The sequence below is a fragment of the Physeter macrocephalus genome, chromosome 20 (assembly GCF_002837175.3).
Source record: "Physeter macrocephalus isolate SW-GA chromosome 20, ASM283717v5, whole genome shotgun sequence".
Classification (NCBI taxonomy): domain Eukaryota; kingdom Metazoa; phylum Chordata; class Mammalia; order Artiodactyla; family Physeteridae; genus Physeter; species Physeter macrocephalus.
Window position 1 is genome coordinate 58,253,589 of NC_041233.1, and position 21,854 is coordinate 58,275,442.

General features: G+C 40.7%; 1 protein-coding gene across 1 annotated transcript; it reads right to left on the reverse strand.

Moving 5' to 3' along the window:
• Window positions 1–707: 707 nt before the first annotated feature.
• Window positions 708–21,824, reverse strand: ARL3 (ARF like GTPase 3). Its single transcript, XM_028481692.2, has 4 exons — window positions 21,697–21,824; window positions 15,293–15,436; window positions 10,663–10,779; window positions 708–809 (listed from the first exon to the last, which is right to left on the reverse strand). Exons 1-4 carry the CDS (start codon window positions 21,697–21,699, stop codon window positions 723–725), a joined length of 351 nt encoding a protein of 116 aa, XP_028337493.1. The 5' UTR covers window positions 21,700–21,824; the 3' UTR covers window positions 708–722.
• Between the last annotated feature and the right edge of the window lie 30 nt (window positions 21,825–21,854).

The window sequence follows — 21,854 nt, forward strand, 5'->3', positions numbered from 1 at the left end:
GAAGGGAGAGGGGCTGTCTCCAGGAGTCTGGAGAGTTCTCAGACTAATTTCCAGGGAAAAGAAACTTAAATATGGGGACTGCTACCTTTGGAAGGCCACGTGCAGTAGTTCAGGACACAGGCCAAGGACTCTGCAATAAAATGTAAAGGTGCTTCTCCAAAGAGGTCCATGATACCACTCACTTCTTATCAGTGCACTCAGTCTGGGTAAAATGGTCTAGGCCCACTGCTTCTCTATTTAAAATTGCATACACAGATTGCATCGTGTAATCATGTTGACATGCAGTCTGCATTTGAAGTCATATTTGGGTTCAAAGTATACCTATCTCTTTGCTTGGCGAGAAGAGCAGCTTAGTCTTGGCTTGCACATTTCTTCCCATACCGTCTAATTTGTCCAAGTTACCCTCAGATCAATTAAGTTGGTGTTGAAAAATGTACGCAGAAATGATAAGTGAATTGTTCCTCAGGTTCATTTCTATGTGGCCTGGGAAGAGCTTTTGGGCATGGTGGTAAGTTCCGTTTGCTTATATCTTATTTATTTAATTTGATTAAAACTAAAAGGCTTTAAACGAAAAATTGTTTAAAGAATTCTCAACTAATTTCTTTTTAGGCAAGTGGTATTTTGCCTGCTTGCCAGAATGACTTTTGTTTAAACTGCAAAGGTTAAACAAAAATACTTCCCTCACTCTTATACATTTACAAAGTAGATTAATGAATACCCAATTATTTGGGAAATATCTCAACAGAACAATTTTTTACCTGACCCGTCTCTTCAAATCTTTTTCTGTCTGCGCTGTCAATTACATATATCTGTAAAGTAAAAGAAGAAGGCTACTTCAATAAGCAAATATGGAAAAAGACAGGGCAACTTCTAGGGAAGGAGCAGATGATTCCGAATCAGCAGATTTTTACATTAGCACAGCATCCTGAAACTGAGCTGGTAATTCTTATCTACGGATGCAAAATAAACTAATTAATTAATTAAATGGAGAGGCCCAGAAAATACCTCCAGCAAAGCTCCAAAGTAAGAAGTCAGGAGAGCCAAGCAGGATAAAAATAGATATATTTAACGGGCATTCACTGAACATTCTTACTAGATTTACCCTATTAATCCTCGTTATCACTCCGTGAGTTAGATTTCATTTTTATCCCATTTTATAAATAAATAAACATAAGCCCAAAGAAGTTAAGTAATTTACCCAAGTTACGTTTGGTACATGACAAAATGGGGATTCAAACTCAGGCATACCTGACAGTAAAGTCCCTAGCTGCTCTTAAGCACTCTGCTATACTGTGTCCCAAATTGTCAGGAAGGGATAGTGTTTTGAGGCATTTACAAATCCGATAGCCCTCGAACATCATCATTCTGAAAGTACCATTTTCAGTATTAACTGTATGCAGTCTTCAGGTGCTGGGAGGTTAAGATCAAGTACTGGAAATAGCAGGGGCATAGGCTATGCCAGAGTAAGAGAAGTTTTGAGATTTACCGTAAATTACAAATCCCAAGCTTTCTTTCCCATCACTGAATTTTATTTATTGTATAAATAACATCCTATAACAATGATAAGGGAAATTAGATAAGACCAAAGAAGAAAGAAAAATCACCTATAGTTACAGAACCCAAGCACATTAATTATTTTCATTTCCTATGAAAGTTCCCTTCTAATTCTTCTTCATATGGAAATTTAAAAAGAAAACCAGAGGACTTCCCTGGTGGCACAGTGGTTAAGAATCCGCCTGCCAATGCAGGGGACATGGGTTTGAGCCCTGGTCTGCGAAGATTCCCACATGCTGTGGAGCAACTAACCCCGTGCGCCACAACTACTGAGCCTGTGCTCTAGAGCCCACATGCCACAACTACTGAAGCCTGCGAGCCTAGAGCCTGTGCTCCGCAACAAGAGAAGCCACTGCAATGAGAGGCCCACGCACCGCAACGGAGAGTGGCCCCAGCTCGCCGCAACCAGAGAAAGCCCATGTGCAGCAACGAATACCCAACGCAGCCAAAAATAAATAAGTAAATTTTAAAAAAAAGGAAAACCAGAGATATCATTTTGTAGTCATTTAAAAAAAAATCAGTGTATTAAATGTTCTCCCAGTTGCTAATCTTAAAAATTATCAAAATTTCAAACTTTCTTTAAAGAAATTAGAATTGTTATTAAACTAACGGTATAATGGAAACGCTCTTTTAAAAGAACATATCATTGAAAAACAACAATGAAAAACAATCTTGAATTCCCACCTTTACGTGCCTTAAAAATCTGTTCTACTCTGAAAACTTGCTCTCTTTTGAAAGGAAAAAAAACCCAACAATTAAAATTCCTTTGCTTAAGTTAATGCACTCTCATTTAGAGTCACTAGTGCTGGGACTTCCCTGGCGGTCCAGCGGTTAAGACTCTGCGCTTCCTCGGCCGGGGGCACGGGGCATGGGTTCGATCCCTCGTCGGGAACTAAGATACCGCACGCCGCGCAGCACGGCCAAAAAATAAAAAAATAAAAAAATTTAGGGCTTCCCTGGTGGCGCAGCGGTTGAGAGTCCGCCTGCCGATGCAGGGGACACAGGTTCGTGCCCCAGTCCGGGAAGATCCCACATGCCGCGGAGCGGCTAGGCCCGTGAGCCATGGCCGCTGAGCCTGCGCGTCCGGAGCCTGAGCTCTGCAATGGGAGAGGCCACAACAGTGAGAGGCCCGCGTACCGCAAAAAAAAAAAAAAAAAAAAAATTTAGAGTCACTAGTGCTAAATATTATACCAGGGACCAAGTCCAGCCTTTCCTCACCTGTGTTTCCTTCATGGAGAATCATAGGAGAAAGGATGGATGTGTTTGGTCTCAGTATTTTTTTGTGGCCTTATTATTGTTATTGTTAATATTACTCTGACTCAATGTCAATGCACACCACAGAGACACAAAATTCTATACTGTCTGATAAGTCAGAACATGGTGGTAGCTTAGTTTTCCACTGGTGGGTGTCACATTATATAGTAGTAGGCATAGTATAAACACAGATGTAGAAAGAAGGAATGCAATGGAAGAGTGAACCTGAATACAAAGGACAGGATTAGAACTATTTGGTAGTCTATAGTGGATTAGGATGATCTTCACTCAGGCAAGAGTGGGAGATGATGTGAGGGAGGGGAGAAGGGTCAGGTGATCCCTGGGAGGGTATCCTGGGCTCAGATTACAAAGCAGGAAAAAATGTGCTTGGGAGCAAAGGGTATGAGTGAGAAGGTAAATGTAGAAGAGGCTGAGACAAGGCTGAGAATACAATTAAAGATAAAGTTAATGGGAATTGCCTGGCAGTCCAGTGGTTAGGACTCGGCACTTTCACTGCCGGGTCCCAGGTTCAATCCCTGGTCGGGGAACTAGGATCCCATAAGCTGCGTGGCGCAGCCAAAAATAAAAAGAAAAGAAAAAGATACAGTTAAGAAATTGGTGTTTGATATGATGAAAAACAAACAGTTGGGAGAGAATAATTAGGAATGGAAAGATAGTTTTAATAGTAGACAAGAAAGATGATGACTGAAATACCAAAGAATCCAGAGGCTGAAAGTCAATAAGAAGGTTTTAACTTTTACTTTAATTACTTGCTAAATTACTTGCTACTTATTGCTTTGACATTAAATTTCACAAGGAACATTTTCATTAAGAGAGTCAAAAGGGGGCTTTTCCTAAACTGTACATAAATTCTTCCTATCATTTAGTATTTTTCTCACATAACTTATAGAATTTGAAAATTATTGTACAATAATTCCAGGAGGAAGGCTATAAAACAACTGCCCCATTTATTAAAAGGGCCAAGTGAAAAAGTCCTAAGCACAAACCAGTCTCTGGTGATCCCACAAATCTGTTTTTCTATGGTGGCACACGATTCTCCTGGTTACCCCCTCCCCAGTGCTGCCCAGTTTCTTTCTGTTTGCTTGCGGTCAATAGCTAAGGATAAGGAGAGCCTCTTTTTCTTCCTTTCTTTTTCTTGTTAATAACATAGGTGTTAATCTCATCATGCAAAAACCATTTTTTAAACTTTATTTTAATTTTTTAAAATTAATTTTTATTGGAATACAGTTGCTTTACAATGTTGTGTTAGTTTCTACTGTACAGGAAAGTGAATGAGCTATACATATACATATATCCCCTCTTTTTTTGGATTTCCTTCCCATTTAGGTCACCACAGAGCACTGAGTAGAGTTCCCTGAGCTACACAGTAGGTTCTCATTAGGTATCTATTTTATACATAGTATCAATAGTGTATATATGTCAATCCCAATCTCCCAATTCATCCCACCCCCACCCCTTCCCCCCTTGGTGTAACTTTTTATTTTATATTGGAGTATAGTTGATTAACAATGTTGTGTTAGTTTCAGGTGTACAGCAAAGTGATTCAGTTATACATATACATGTATCTATTCTTTTTCAAATTCTTTTCCCATTTAGGTTGCTACATAATACTGAGCAAAAAAATGAATCCAAAAACCGATTATCAAATAAAAAATACTCAGAAAGTATTAAAGAAAGTTAAATATAGTGCTTTTGACTGGTCTTAAAACACTATGGATCTTCAAAAATTAAGTTTCATAAACCTATTCTAAAATAAACTTATAATCCATGGCACTCAGAATGAGAATGATGCTTTAAGCAGAGCCAATTCACACCTTCATTGGCAACTGCTTGGAAATTTTTATTTGGTTGTGGGAGGAAGACCTAGAGAAAAAGATTTTTTCTGGATGGAAGTTCAGCCAACTTTGGATTATCCGGAGACTGATTATCCACCATGTGAATGGAAGGCTCTTTGTTTCTCCTCTTGCTTCTGGTCCTCCTCCCTCCTGCTGCCACCTTTTGGCCATTTTATTGCTCTTAAGTATTTCTCCACCAGAGGGGTAGACAGAGACAGTAGAGATGACACTAAAAAGTGTGGCTTTTTATTGATAGCTTGAGCAAAAGTCTAAAAGGAGGGTGAGGGCTTCCCTGGTGGTGCAGTGGTTGAGAGTCCGCCTGCCGATGCAGGGGACAAGGGTTCATGCCCCGGTCCGGGAAGATCCCACATGCCGCGGAGCGGCTGGGCCCGTGAGCCATGGCCGCTGAGCCTGCGCGTCCGGAGCCTGTGCTCCGCAACGGGAGAGGCCACAAGGCCCACGTACCGCAAAAAAATAAATAAATAAATAAATAAAAATAAATAAAAGGAGGGTGAAACTGACAAATAAGTTTTCTGGATAACCTGTGGTTTTCAGTTATTTGTGCTCTAGCAGTACTGACGCTCAAGTGTGAGTGATATTATGGAGATAATACAAGAGATGGTTGTTTGAGCTCTATCTCACTTGATGTCCTTTGGATATGGAAATGATTGCAAATTACCTTAAATTATGTTGTGTTTAAACACAAAACTAATAATGATAAAGTAAATGGAGTTTGGTATTAATATTAATATATACCTTGAAAAAAATGATGTGTTTTTATCGATCAAAAGGCTGTTAATTCCTGGCACAAGAGAAATGGAAGACATCCTATCCCCTCCCTTCTATCATATCTCAGGATTAATTTCTTAGTCACTTCCCCCAAATTAATAAAGCTGAAGTCATGTTCTCAGTGTCATCATCCCTGAGAATAACTGCACTTTTAGGAGTTGCTCTGATTCTTTCAAACCTCTAGAGAAACATATAATTTAAAGTGGGGGTTGGTACTCTTTTTCTGTAAGGGGTCAGGTGGTAAATATTTTAGGTTTTGTGGCCCATACAATCTCTTTCACAGCTATTGAACTTTGCTGCTGTAGTGCAAAAGCAACCATAAAAAATACATAAACAAATGGACGTGGCTGTGTTCCAACAGAACTTTATTTACGGACACTGAAATTTGAATTTCATATAATTTTCATGTGTCATGAAATCTTATTCTTCTTTTGATTTTTTGTTCAACCATTTAAAAATGTCAAAACCATTCTTAGCTCACGAGACACAATAACAGGAGGCAGGCTGGATCAGTTTGTCGACACCTGCTCTAAAGCAAGACTGTATTTTGGCACTCTAGAGAGAACTGAAAAGAATTAACCAGGCAACGAAATGCATCAAGCCTCAACCCTGCTCTTCTAGGCAGCGTGGAGTCTAGTGTAATACGTCTTTTCAACCAACAGCGGAAGACTATTAAATACAGACAAGCAAACTAATGTAACCCATCCACCACTGTCACTCCAAGCTGCTACAAAACGGGCAGATAGGGCTAAGAGCCCCAAGGCCTTAGAATCTAACCCTGGGGACTCAGCTGCTCCTCAAGACTTGTTTAATCTCAAATAGCACTGGAAAATAACAAAAGGTTTGACTCAATCCAAAATATTGTCTGATACTGGCAGCATAATATAGCTGGAGAAAGCTCCTCTAGGGTTACTGTGAACTGATTTTTGCTGGATTGTCCAATAATTCCTAGGTGCTCTCAGCTAATGGGAAGTGTGGAATCCAGGGTCATATTACAACTACCTTGCAGTCTACCCTCAAGATGTTAGAGCTTATGATTTAAAATTACCCTGATCTGTAGACCAGAAAGTTTCTGAGACCTCGTCATGGAGCCTTAAGGCATTAATGTCCTTATATACAGCTCTTTTTTTTTTTAAAAGGAATTTATTTATTTATTTATTTATTTATTTATTTTGGCTGTGCTGGGTCTTAGTTGCGGCACGCGGGATCTTCATTGTGGCATGCGGGATCTTTTTTAGTTGCGGCATGTGGACTTCTTAGTTGTGGCATGCGAACTCTTAGCTGTGGCATGCATGTGGGATCTAGTTCCCCGACCAGGGATTGAACCCGGGCCCCCTGCATTGGAAGTGAGGAGTCTTACCCACTGGACCACCAGGGAAGTCCCTATACAGACCTTATTTGGACATTTCTTTCAAAGTACCTAATCCAGCAGATGAACAGATAGAACTGTGATTTCTCTCAATTGCCTGCTTCTTCCCAACTCTTGACTCAAAAAGTAAAGGAGAATCTATAGCCTTTTCTTCCCCCAGTTTTATTGTGATATAATTGACATACAGCACTGTTTAAGGTGTATAGCATAATGATTTGGCTTGACTCTACAGCTTTTGTATATTAGCCTTATAGCCTGCAAATTTGCTGTAATCACTTATCAGTTCCAGGACTTTCCTTGTTGATTTTTGGGATTTGAAAGACTTTTAATGTTCAGTTTTTCTAACACGTAGTTTCATACAATTTAGAGACTCATCTCTACATTTCAAGTATTCGTGAGTGAAATAATATGATGGCTTGGATTTGCTTTAAAATACTTAAAAAAAAAAATGGTGGTAGGGGAGATGAATCAAGATTGCCAAAGCTGAAATTAAGGAAGCCAGATGATGGGTAGGTATCTGGGGTTTCATTACACTATTTTTTTGACCTCTATATAAATTTGAAAATTTCTAAAATTATGTTTCAAAACCAGACACATTATTTGAGATTACAGAAGAAATTTCTATATTAAAGGGAAAATTTTTCTTTTTTCCAAACATTTCTCTTCTGTTCTCCTAGAAGGTATATAATACATTTTGGAAGAATAACTGGTTGAATAGATGGATAAATGGATGGATGGACGTGTCTCATCTTTTTGTTCTCATCCATTTAAACCTTCAACCTGGCACAAGGAATATACTGGAACTTACCTTCACCATGGGCCAGAAATATTATGAGCCCATGTGACGGCCATCTCGGTACCTCACATGTGTTTATTGATTTGATGATAGTACAATTTTATATTTTGGTATTATTCCCCATTTAAGAATCATGAGAAATAAATTCACTACTTCTCATAAACCCTCTGTGAAGCAGATGTGCCACCCAGTTCATAGAATTAATAAGCCTCTGGACTTGACTACAATGATACAGAATCATAAACCTTAGAGTTGGAAGGGAATTTAGAATTTATAGAACTCCACATTCTACCTAATGTTGGAATCCATCTATAACAATTATCCATTTCATTTATTTGGTACTTTTCTAAGCACTGGGGATACAACAGGTAAAAAAAAAAAAAAAAAAAAAAAAAAGAAAAGTAAAGTTCCTGTATTCATGTAGCTTACATTACAGTGGGGGAGAAAGGTAATAAATAAAAATATGTCTGAGGTGAGGGACTACACCATGAGAATATCTAAGGAAAAAGAATTCTAGCATTGGAAATAGTGATGACAAAGGCCCGGAGGTGGGAGCATGCCTGTGTTCCAGGAATAGCAAGGAGGCCAGTGTGGCTGGCACCAGGTGAGAAGGGCTTGGAAGAGGAGTCAACAGGTAGGGGGCTTCGTGGACCACTGTAAGAACCTTGGCTTTAACTCTGAGCTGGGAAGCTTATGTTTTAATAGGATCAACATAGCTATAGTGTTGAGGAGAGACTTGAGGCAGGCAAGGCAGAACTTAGTAGGCTAGTTACAATGATACTGCAATAATCAATGCATGGGGGGCTTCCCTGGTGGCGCAGTGGTTGAGAGTCCGCCTGACGATGCAGGGGACACGGGTTTGTGCCCTGGTCCGGGAAGATCCCACATGCCACGGAGCAACTAGGCCCGTGCGCCACAACTGCTGAGCCTGTGCTCTAGAGCCTGCAAACCACAACCATTGAGCCCGCATGCCACAACTACTGAAGCCCGTGCGCCTAGAGTCTGTGCTCCGCAACAAGAGAAACCACCGCAATGAGAAGTCCATGTAGCCCCCGCTCGCTGCAACTAGAGAAAGCCCGTGCACAGCAATGAAGACCCAATGCAGCCAAAATAAATAAATTAATTTTTAAAAATAATAAATAAATTTTAAAAAATAATCAATGCACGGTAGCAGTGGCGATGGAGAGAAGTGGGCAGATTCTAGAAATATTTTGAAAGTAGAATTGACAGGATTGGCTGATGGAGAAGATGTGGGGAGTGAAAAGGAGCCCAGGATGAGTCCAGTGCTTCTGGATGAATGGGACTGGCATTTACTGAGAAGACTGGAGAAGAAGATTTGGGCAGGGGTGGATGAAGATAGGAATTCGGTTTTGGACATGTTGAGGTTGAGGGGACTTACTAGCCACTGGTGTTCAGGTGTCAAATAGGCGGCTGGCTGTATATGACTGAGTTCCAGGTTGGAGATAACAGTTTGGGATTCACTGGCATGTAGGTGGTGATTAACGCCTTGAAATTGGATGAGGTCACCTAAGCAGCGACTTAGAGAAGAAAAGCACAGGACTGAACTCTGGGGCACTCCAACATTTGGAGGTTGGGAGATAAGGAAAAAATAGCAATGGAGATTGAGGAGGAGTAGCCAGTGAGACAGGAGGAAAACCAAGATAGAATGGAATTCTGGAAGCCAAGCAAAGACAATGTTTCAAGGACAGCACGACCAACTCTGTTAAATGTGCTGACAGGTCAAGTGAGATGAGTAATGAAACCTGAACATGGGACTCGGCACTGTGGATTCTCTGTGAGCCTGAATGGAGGGTTCCAAGTGCCTGTGGGGAGAGGAAGTGAAGACAGAGAGTACAGAAAATTCTTTTAAGGAGTTGTAAGCGAGGCTGAGGAATGGGACAGTATCTAGAGGAGGATGTACAGGAAGCCAAGAGTTCTTTGTTTTAAACAAGAGCAACTACAGGATGTGTGCATGCTGATAGGAGAGAGCAGGTAGAACGAGACACCTAGGAAGCAGCAGCAGAGGGAAGAGAGGGAAGCTGTCTGAGATGCAAGGTGAGTTCTATTGGCAACGAAGGTATCGACGTGTTTTTGCAGCTTACTGTCTATGGTCATAGTTAAAGTAAATTCAAACTTTCAGTTACAGGTTAACAGAAATATTATGCAACATTTTTTCCTATCCAAGTTCATGAAAGGCCCTGGTTTTATGGTATGACCGTGGTGAGTGGCTGAGGTGGGGTGGATGGCAAGCTCGCTGGAGGGGAGGTGAAGGAGGTGAGAGGCCGAGGGATTGGAGAAATCATGCACCTGGAGAGTAAAATCTCCAAGAATCCTAAAACAGTAGTCCTAGAGAACTTGGCAGTGAGCTGGGAGCTCAAGTCTCAGCCTCTGCCTGCGTGAATGCTGCGTGAGCCAGGAATCCCAGTGCAGAAGGAATCCCAGAAGCCTGAGGCAGCTTCTACTTCTGGAAAGTTACGATTATAGGAAATTTCTTCCTTATTCTGAGTTAAACCCTAATACTCCCCAAACTGCTCCTTGCCTGGTCCTCTAGAACTATTCACAATGAAGCTAATCTCTCAGACTTAAGATAGTTCCTGAAGCAACTAGAGGCAGTTCCAAGCATTTTCTCTTCCAGGAAGGACATCGTCAGGTCTTTCAACCATTCCTCATACATCATGGTTTCCAGGACCTTCACTATCTTGGTTGCTCTCTTTGGGATATACCTGATTTGTTGATTTCCTTGGGTTGATGGAGTCAATGGCACAATCTTCTGACTTCTCTTCTGCTGTTCAAATCACTATGGTAATTAATAAATACTTTATTTGCCAAGGTGGGTGTGGGCACAACACTGTTACTGAGCAACAGAAAAACATCTTATATAAATTACACAAAGCTCCACAATTTGTCTGCTAGCTCTAAATTCACAGTGATGAAGAGCAATGTTACGGCAATGGAATTATTGACAAGAAAGACAATTAGAGTGTAAATGTTAGTAAGACAGGGCAGAAGAGATTATGAATTGATGCATCAGAAGGAGTACTTACGAGAATATCAGTGTTTTCAAAATAATTCCTCCAGTATGGTCTGATTTTCCTCTGTCCACCAATGTCCCATACATTCAGTTTAAAACCTTGTGATTGTACACTTTTGATGTTAAAACCCTGAAACAAAAAATACCAAGTTTTGCTAGGCTTTGAGATCAATTTCTGACAAAGTTACATTTACCAGCTATGTTATTTATTAATTAATTCTGAGGTACTCTGCCAGATGTGACACAGATGATACTGAAAACAGTTTGCTCTGATAGGGAACAAAAATGTATTTACATGTGCTTCTGTCACTCAGGTTGGAGTCAGTGTTGATGATGTCATGCTGAGTGCACACACACATGGAACTGCTGAGGATGACTTGGTATGAGAACAGCTCTGGGAATCAACACAGACCCCCCACCCACCCCATGAGTCCTCAGCATGGTGAAATTTAACAGGACATTACATGTAACTAACAAAAAAACAAAGCTGAATCTGCAGACTCAACACAACAGAACAAATGCTAAGTTTAAAAAGAGGCAAGGGGCTTTCCTGGTGGTACAGTGGTTAAGAATCTGCCTGCCAATGCAGGGGACATGGGTTCGAGCCCTGGTCCAGGAAGATCCCACATGCCGCAGAGCAACTAAGCCCATTTGCCACAACTACTGAGCCTGTGCTCTAGAGCCCAGAGTCACAACTACTGAAGCCCACGTGCCTTGAGCCTGTGCTCTGCAACAAGAGAAGCCACTGCAATGAGAAGCCTGCCCACCACAACGAAGAGTAGGCCCCGCTCGCTGCAACTAGAGAAGGCCCTCGTGCAGCGATGAAGACCCAATGCAGCCAAAAAAAAGAGGCAAAAGCTACAATCTGGAAGACTGGATTCTTTAAGAGCAGCTCAAAATGAAAGAAATTTCCTGATACGCATTGATCAAGAAAAGGAAGGAGCTGAACTCAGGACACGAAGGGGGAGGCTGGTTTGTAACTGGAGTAGCACCCCTCATACAGGTGGTGATGAAAACAAACAAACAAGTGGGCATTTGAAACTGTTCTTTTTTTTTTTAATTTTATTTATTTATTTATTTATTTATTTATGGCTGTGTTGGGTCTTCGTTTCTGTGCGAGGGCTTTCTCTAGTTGTGGCAAGTGGGGGCCACTCTTCATCGCGGTGTGCGGGCCTCTCACTATCGTGGCCTCTCTCGTTGTGGAGCATAGGCTCCAGACGCGCAGGCTCAGTAATTGTGGCTCACGGGCCCAGGTGCTCCGTGGCATGTGGGATCTTCCCAGACCAGGGATTGAACCCATGTCCCCTGCATTGGCAGGCAGATTCTCAACCACTGCTCCACCAGGGAAGCCCTTGAAACTGTTCTTTAATAGGTATCTCTGATGAACTTGAAAGAAAGTATTCATTTTCAGGACAGTGACACAAGGTGGAACTTCGGGGAAGGTAAGCCAATCAGGGGCAGGCAGAAGGGTGAGCTGGGAGTTCATGTGCAGAGAAACAAATTAACAAGACCTTTGGGGTTCGAAGAGAAGGCATTTTATGAGCAAGATTAAAAAAAAATCTTGCAAGAATGACATAATGAAATCAGGATTTGAAAAATCCGATCAACAGCCTGCTCCCACAGAAGTGACATTTCATCCAGAATAGCTGGAGTTAAGTGGGTCTGGGGATGCCTCCATAAACATTTGCCTCTTCTGGCAGCTCCCCAGCACTACTGCCTCACACAGAAGGAGAAGGCACAGGGCAACGGTACGGGAACACTGCCACCCAATTTCCACTGAGGACAGTCACTAGAGGACAACAGGGGATGATGCTTACTATTGCTCCTCTAAAATGCCAATGACTGAATAAATTAGAAGTTTTAGAACTCCTAAGGGAGGTGGCTTAAGCTTATTGTAAAAGCACACTTCATTCTGACTCATTGACAAAACCCCTTTTATGCGTTTAAAAATTCTACACTTAACTACAGTAGTAAATGTCAGACCCAGCAACAACAAATCCTTTCTGGAATGAGGGAACAAATAAGTGTAAATCCTAGAATTTGACCATATGTGTCAGCTGCCTTAAAAGTCTGTAAGTCACCAGACCGGACAAATCTACTAAGAAATTATTCTAAGGAAATAATAATGAATGGGTGCAAACATTTAGAGATGTGTACTGTATAAGTATTTACATACAGAACAACGTAGAAATACGTTCAAGATACGTTAGTAAGTGAAAAAGATGATACAAAACAGTATACTCTGTATGAGCCATTTTTACTTTCTATTTTAAATATACCCACCATATATGGGCAAAGAAAAAAACCTGAAAGGATACATTCTCAAATGTTAACAGTGGTTATGTCTGACTGGGCATTATAGATGATTTCTAGTTTCTCAATTTTACCTATTCATACATTCTAAGTTTACTACAATGAGCATCTATCACTTTTTCTAATATAAAACAAAAACACAATAAAAGTGTGTTTTTAAAGACTAAATACAAAACCTTGACATAATAACAGAGTCACCTATAACATAACAAACAGAGCCTGAAAGTTAGAATTGGAGCTTTGGGTCCATAACTAGGATTTCATTTCCCTGCTCACAGTGTGGATGTCCTCATTTTAGTGGTGCTCTTGAGAGAGACAGCCTCTCACTAATATGAAAAAACCCCTAGCCCTTCTTTTTCTGGCAGAAATCCTGACACACTAATATGTGTTTTCAGCCCTTCTAGGCTAGACTACTGTAATTTGCTCCTCCTCAGGCCATACATTAAATTTGTTCAGAAGCTGTAAAATTGCTCATTTGGTAGCAGTTGAAATGACTTTTCTGCAAAGAGCTGCAAATCAGTAAGACTCGCTGGCCGTGAAGTACACACACCAGCACAGCCATTCAAACCCGACACCAAGCTCTTATCACAGGACAGTGACAGAAAATGGTAAATAACTCTGGTTTTGCTAAAACCACTAATGCTCAAACGCTTAAAAGTAAGACCAACAGGGCTGCCCCTAGTTAGGAAACCCAAAGGCCTGGCCAAAGGTTAAGCTCTCTCAGGATTTCCTGCAGGGAAGGAGGCCTGAAGAAACCCACTAGAGTTCTTCCAGGCAGGACTTGTCTCCAACATCCATGCTGGGAGCACCACCGTCCTTGTGCTTTGCTTGCTTAGCCCTATGAAAGAGGAGGGTTGATGAGGCTGGATTTAAAAATACAGGTACGGCTTTCCTGGTAGTGCAGTGGTTAAGAATCCGCCTGCCAATGCAGGGGACATGGGTTCAAGCCCTGGTCCGGGAAGATCCCACATGCCGCGGAGCAGCTAAGCCTGTGAGCCACAACTACTGAGCCTGTGCTCTAGAGCCCACAAGCCACAACTACTGAACCTGCGTGCCACAACTACTGAAGCCCACACGCCTACAGCCCGTGCTCCACAACAAGAGAAGCCACGGCAATGAGAAGCCTGCGCACTTCAACGAAGAGTAGCCCCCGCTCGCCGCAACTAGAGAAAGCCTGCGCGCAGCAACAAAGACCCAACGCAGCCAAAAATAAATAAATTAAAAAAAATACAGGTAATTGTTTTTTTATTTAAAAAATTGAGGGACTTCCCTGGCAGTCCAGTGGTTAGGACTCCACACTTCCACTACAGGGGGCGCAGGTTCCATCCCTGGTTGGGGAACTGAGATCCCTCATGCATGCCGTGTGGCGAGGGTCCCCAACCCCCGCCAGCCCCCCCACCCCCTCAAAAAATCTAAAAAATTGAGGGAGTCCCCTGATGGCCTAGTGGTTAGGATTCTGGGCTCTCACTGCTATGGCCCCAGTTCAGTCCCTGGTCAGGGAACTGAGATCCTGCAAGCTACATGGTGTGGCCAAAAAAAAAAAAAAGACATATATTTGTATTTATTAAGTCTGAAAAATACACACTAAAAGTGTGTAAAAAAAACAGTACTTTTTTTTCCTTTATGCTCTCTCTGTATTTTTCTACATGTATTAATTTCAAAATCAGAGAAGATAAAGCTATTTCTAAAAAGGAATTACTCAGATCAGAGGGAACTGATTGTATCTTGCTACGTATAGACATATAAATTTATATTATTTCTTTTTAAAAATTATTGTAAAATATACGTAACATAAAATTTACCTTTTTTTTTTTTTTCGGTACGCGGGCCTCTCACTGTTGTGGCCTCTCCCGTTGCGGAGCACAGGCTCCAGACGAGCAGGCTCAGCGGCCATGGCTCACGGGCCCAGCCGCTCCGCGGCATGTGGGATCTTCCCGAACCAGGGTATGAACCCGTGTCCCCTGCATCGGCAGGCGGACTCTCAACCACTGCGCCACCAGGGAAGCCCAAATTTACCTTTTCAACCATTTTTAAGTGTGCAGCTCAGTGGCATTAAGTATATTCACTCTTGTGCAACCGTCACCGCCATCCATCCAGCCCCTGGGTAACCACTGTTCTCTCTCCTGTCTCTATGAATTTGACACTCTAAGTATCTCACATAAATGGAATCTCGATATATTTTGCAATCTGAGATTATTTTAAAATTGTATAGACTTTTCTCAGTAACAAAACTTACAAATGGACAAAACTCTATCTCCCATTTTGTCTTTCATATTGCTATTACCATCTTCCACGTGTCACACAAGCATTGGGGGCAAGGCAGCGCTTACCTGTGTAGGTGTGATGTGGCTGATGTCTTCAGATGCCAGCTGCTTCAGAAGAGTGGTCTTTCCAGCATTATCCAAGCCCAGGAGAAGGATTCTCACCTCCTGGTCTGGCGCACTTTTCAATTTGCGCAAAATTGAGAGTAAGCCCTTGAACAACCATGAAGAACAGAGATTACTTTGGAGGCACTGACTTTGATATTACTGGGTATCAGAATGCCTTCTCCTCCTTGAAAAAAGTTCTTTATTGGAGAGCTTATAGTACTATTTTCCACTTTAATGTCATTTATTCCATTTGCTTATAAGTTTTGGCAGAAATACTTTAGTAAATTCAGCAACTTAATAAATAGCCTGGCTTATTCCTGCTCCTTCTATTAATCCAGCTTAGCAGTCACCCCAAATCTCCTGGAAGTATGTACTACTAACCAACTCCCATTCCTGAAGCCCTTTATATATATATATATATATATATATATATATATATATATATATATATATATATATATACCAGAGCGCCCATCATATCTGACTGTAGGGAATTGATTTTTGTATTTTTCTCCTTTATACTAGAGTGAAGTTTCTTGTGCGTAAGGACTATAGATAGCTTCCATCTCCCACAATGCCTGGCGCTTATTAGACACTATATGATAGTTGTTGAAATAAACCGAATTACCCACCCAAGTTAATGTAAGATTTTAAGGTAGTAAGGTACTATTCAAAAGGTTGTAGAAAATTGTACTTGGGCTCTCCTTTAAGACTTTATTTTAGTTCTTGTTTAAGACTCCATCATTCAAAATACTCTATCATCTTCTAACTTTCACATGACCCTTACAGTATAGCCGCACGGTATAGATGATCTATGTTTTTCAGATGAAAAATCTAATACAACAGAGAAATTAGGGAATTGAAAGGTCATTCCGGAAGCAAAAAAACATTAAAGTTTAACCAGGGTATTTTTGACTAGTAATCTAATATTTCTGTTTCTTGTTGTTATTATTTTTTTAATGGATGGAAATAAGCCATGCTGCTTTTTAGCTAAGAACATAAGAAAAATCTTATAAGATAGTTATTTGTTCTGTCTTGTGGCTGACAATCATTTTCCAGTGAGGCACGGTTACATCAAGAATCAAAGAATCCCAGAGTTTAAAGGGCATATAATCTAATCTCCCAGCCCAAGTGGAAATTCCTTCAAACTGAGTCTTAGAATTATATAAAATGGTTATGTTTTTTATCCGCATCGCACCAGGAAATAACTCAAACCAGTCCGTTCACTAAGATCAAATGATAATTCTGTGAAATAATTTTCAAGAGTTGAGACAATGATATGCAAATATGCATAATTATAAGAATTCCCTTCTGCTTCAGAGGCCTTTGTTTACCACTTTTAGTACTGTATTCGCACTGACCACGTTAACCTCTCTATGCCTCAATTTCTGTCAGCAATAAAATGTAACGTTTAGTTTAAGACAGACAAATTCTATCCGAAAAGATTTGGAGTTCTATCCGAAAACATTTGGAGAAGAGAGAATGAATAGATTTGAAACAAACAAACAAAAAAAGATTAAGCAAGTCTTTTTTTTTCTATGGCATGTTTTTTCTTTTGTTTTTTATCTTCTCCAGCCTTGAATTATTTGACACCATTCCTTTTTAAAACTCTGTTTATGAGCAATCTCCCTGCTTCTATTAGCTACACTGCAATCACTCATTTATAATACCACCTTTCAGAACAGTTAAAATTAGAATTCTGAGATCCTTAGGGAACTGGTGATACAAAAAAGGCTAAGAACAGGCAAAACACATTGTACTACTCCTCCTGAGTTCCTGATTAGATGTCCTCATTATCCTTTCCAATAAAATTCTAAAACAACTGGAATTTATCACATTTGTACATTAAACAACGGTACAGGTAAAGAAAGTTCTTCTCATGCATCATTTACTGGTGTAGACATTGTGAAAGAATGTCTGTTTTCTATAAAATATTTTCAAGGTTCAAAATAAATGTTTTAGGTTTTTCCTCGTGTCTCTTTCAAAAAAAATCAGTATATACAAATACTGCTTTCTGCAGGCTGAGAGCTTTTACACATTCATTATATTTGAAATTGAATGATTAAAAAAACATAATTTCTATTCGTCTTAAAAGGAGAGAAGCAAAACACAGATGAGCAAGAAAACATTCTAACTACAACTAAACTTTATAAACCTAATAGTATAAAAAAAATACTTCTACATTTCCAAAGAGCAATTTTCCTCATCAGGAAACAATAACTTCACATGTTGCACCTTTAAATGAAATTACAGAGGAATGGAAAGTTCAGCTAATATTTTCTTCCAGCAAAATAACAAATGGCATCTCAAGCATGGTCTAGGCAAGACAAATGCAAATACAGTACAGCATCACATTAACCCAACTCCTGAGGACAGGGGATCACAGGATTATTAGCATTTGCTAAATAGGGAAGAGGATATTTATAGATATCAGGGTTCTGCCTGAAAGGTACAAAGTAAGCTGATTTAAAAGGCTGGACAAAAGAGCAGAATAAGTCTACTCTATGCTTCTATCCATATATGTCTATAGTTAATGTCAAACGAAGGGAGACAGCCATTAGAAGTTAATTTTATTATGGGGCTGAGTTTTGCAGTATAAATACAAGGAAATGAATTTTTAGTGTATTTTTGGTCAAAACATCCATTCATTCATTTATATTAAACACCCATAATGTGCTCCAAGTACAATGGTGAGCAAAACAGATATGATCTCTATGTAGGATGTGTACTCCTATGACATTAAATAAAGGCAATTTAAGAAACAAGAAGTTTAGTTAATTGTGTATCATGCGTTATCAGCATGCATGCACACAAGTTATCTGCACCCTGGTGGACAGAAGTGGTCTGACTCAGCCACAAAACATTTAAACAAACTTTTCTATAGGCAAATCATGACTAGACATGCTGTTGACTATGGACATTTTATCTGCCTGAAAATCAGCTTAAACTCAACTACTGGCTCAACTACCAGCAGAGGCATGGTACACTGACCTAAAATGATACAAACTAGGTCATTCAAAGAAACTAGGGTAGTGGAGAGGGAGAGAGGAATATGTTGGTATATGGAAAATATATGTGACTGGAGGAGCAGCTAAAATTTAAGTATTAAAATTAGTAAGCCAGCTGTCAAGTACATGCACTCCCCATACCTAGCTTAAATGGAACTGCCTTCAATTTACTTTTACCTCACCAAAAAAAACTGGTGCTGCCCAGTGAGATGTTATTAATTTCCAGGAATTCGTATAGCTTTGTGTGTGTGTGTGTGTGTGTGTGTGTGTGTTTACAGTTCAAGAAATCCACAAGAGAATCCTTATTCTGTATGCAATGAATGGTCCATTCGAAAAGAAAAAAACTTTCTAAGATGTTGTTTTTCCATTTATTGTTCAGAACATCATTTTTATACCTCTGCATTTCTTACTATTCAAAGCCAAGTCACGTGAGGTACAGGGAAGCAGCTGATTGATTTAAAGTTGGGTCATGTGATTTAAAAACCAGTGGCAGCTGATTGCTTTATATCCTGGTCATACGACCTGAGGAGGGGGTGCTAAAAACTGCTTTTTTATCTCTGGCTCAGAATATCATATTTATAGCTTGTTTTTTCTTATGATTTAGAAAACTTGAGCTGTCTCTCCTTGGAATCAGCAGGAGAAAAATATAATATTTCAGGTTCATTCTTTTTTTTTTTTGCATATTTGTATAGCTTTGATAGGGAGAACCTCACCCAAATTTTGTCTTCTTTCTCCTTATCTCTCTACTAAATAAATACAATGTTTCCTGAGGAACAAAATACGGGCACCTCCTCAGGAAGAGTGGGTTACACTTCATCAGAGTCCTAATGAAAAGAACATTATGGGCTTTAGAGTTTCATAGACTTTTATTCAACTTCCCTATGTGTAACCTCCGGCACAGTTCCATCTAGAAAATGGGAACAGTATTTATATCTCAAGAAAAATGCTATGAAGATTAAGTGAGATGATGTATGTAAAGCATGCACATAGGGGGCACTCAAAACAGTAGTTGTGTTTATATTTTTCACTGACAATTTTTGACCAGAAAACATAATCTTGGGAAAAATCTTCAAGTGTTAAACATGCTAGATAACTACCACTAGGTTCATATATACAGAATTACTCCATAAATAATTCCTAAATGGAGGACTCATCTATTAAATAACAGTGATTAGTTATGCACAAAAATTACTGTCATCTTAGTATTTCACCAAGGACTTGGTATCCTAAGGCAGGGGTAAGACAGCTGAACCTCTAGGGGTTCAGAGAAACCAATAATGGGTTTTTGTTGCAGTTCTCCAAATTAAAAAAAGAATAAATATGTATTAGTCATAGCTAAAGGACTAAAAAAATAAATAAACCTGGGACTCACTCTTTACTAGCACATTTACCACGGGGGCTCATGGGATACCACATGTGACACACTTAATCACACCACTGACCGTTTAAATTCCATGTTCCACTTACAGTTCTAAGAATAGCTCACGCTTTTGGAGACAGAAAAAAAAATGCATTTTGGAAATCAGATAAAGAATCCTGAATAATTTGTCCTAATTTCTTATTGTTCATGGTAGGAAAAAAATAAAAATAAAAACAAAATCTCTCTTGATCACTGAATACAACAGTCGTATACAACAGTGTTGTATACACTGTCAATTTGTTGTATACAGTGTCAATCTGCACCTGGAAACAGGACAGTGGTTAATTTATTGTGACTTGTAATTATAAATTAAACAATCATGAAATTACACAGTCCACTACATTGATAAACAAACTGGGAAAAGTTAGCCAACTGTTTCTCATTTATGATGCAATCTCCTTCTCTCTTGGTTTAGCATGCTTTTTTTTTTAGCATGCCTTTTTCATTTCAATTCTAGTTATTTTCTGTGTAAATATTTATGTTTGTACTCATTTGTTGAGAAAAACTTAGCCTTTAAATGGGCAGCTCATGTATAAACGATTAATAAAAAGCAAACATGTAAAGATCTGTTTAGCCTGAGGTTAACAAAACTGCAATGTAGCAAGTGTTGAAATATGATTGTGGCAACTTCAGATCAAATAATTCTACTTCTTTAACGATCTGACAATGTTAAATCAATTGCAAAAATTTTTTCCTATCAAAATTTACTCATTGGATTATCTAAGCAAATGTACATGTATTTTTTTCCTTGTGAACATCTAGCTTTTTCTTACTTCATAAGTCAACAGAAGTGGTTCAACATTTCTAAAAGTCAAAAAGGGTCTGGAGTTGGGGCAGGGAAGTAACTATAAGCTTGAGTGTTAGCTCTTTGCAGCTGGTAAGCCAACCAACCTGCTTTAAACGCTCCAAAATCAATTTTTTCTTTGACTAGTTCTAAAACCACTCAATTCCATTTTAACACCCTCCAACTAACTGCAGAGAAATCAACAGGGAACAGAGTGTCAAGAATCAAATATGTCACATATCATAATTTACAATTTGGGAAAGCTTTAATCTGGTCCGACAGAGAAAAGGCTTGCCCCAAGTGAATGGCCACCCTCCAGTTTTAATCTGCTCCAAACTGACATTAAGGCCTTTGGTTCTGGTGTGGTCAGATGCCAAGGAAGGTTGCAATAGGTCCGAAGGAAATACTAAGGACCGGGCAGCAAATCTGCCTCCACCGACATGGATTAAGTATTGAACGGGAAACTGGTTATCACCAACAACCAGACCTTGAAGAACCGTCAGCAAATAAATAACTCGGGACTACAGAAGCGCGCCCGCCACGCAGACACCAAGACGGCGTAAAATCCACTAGGCATCCTTTCCAAGCGGCACCTCTTTGTGTCCTGGGATTTACACCCTTTCCTCCAGAGGCCCGCATATCGCGAAGAAGAGGAGAGTTAGGCTACCATCTCCCCTGGTACCGCCGGCGCGACCTCAAAGACAGTAGCTCTGGCCCTCTCCCCGTTTCTGGCCGGGCACTGGCGAACCCCACTTTTCTGCGGCACGAGGAGGCCGATTCCCCGGGAAGATCTAAGCCTGCGTGCAGAGGCTGCTCTCTGTAGCTCCTCGGATCCGCCCTCATCTCATCCCCAGAGTAGTGATGGAGCCCTGGCTCCATACGGGACAACCACGCACCCTTCCACAGCCCCTTCCGGCCCCTTCCCCTAGTTTCGGACCGGTTGCAAGCCCCGCCTTCCACCCCAGGCCCAGAGCTCCCTCCAGGGCCCACACTCGGGGCTTTCCGCCGCCCCCCGAAACCAATCCAGGACCCAGACAGCAGGCTGAGCGTCAATCCATTCCCTCCTGTCTTTAAGCGCAGTGCTCTGCCTTGGGCCTGGGGAAGGGAGGCGGGTGACCGACCAGCTCCGGAGGGACCCAGGCCCCACACTCACCATCCTCCCGCCGAGTCCCTCCTCCTCCTCTTGCCTCCCCCGTTACCAGGGGCAACTTTTGCGGCACCGCCCCCGACGTCCCCCGTACGCACAGCGGAGGAGCAAAGCAGCAGGACGGGGCGGGGTCCAGCTCCTCTTTTCCCAATGTGCGCAAGCGC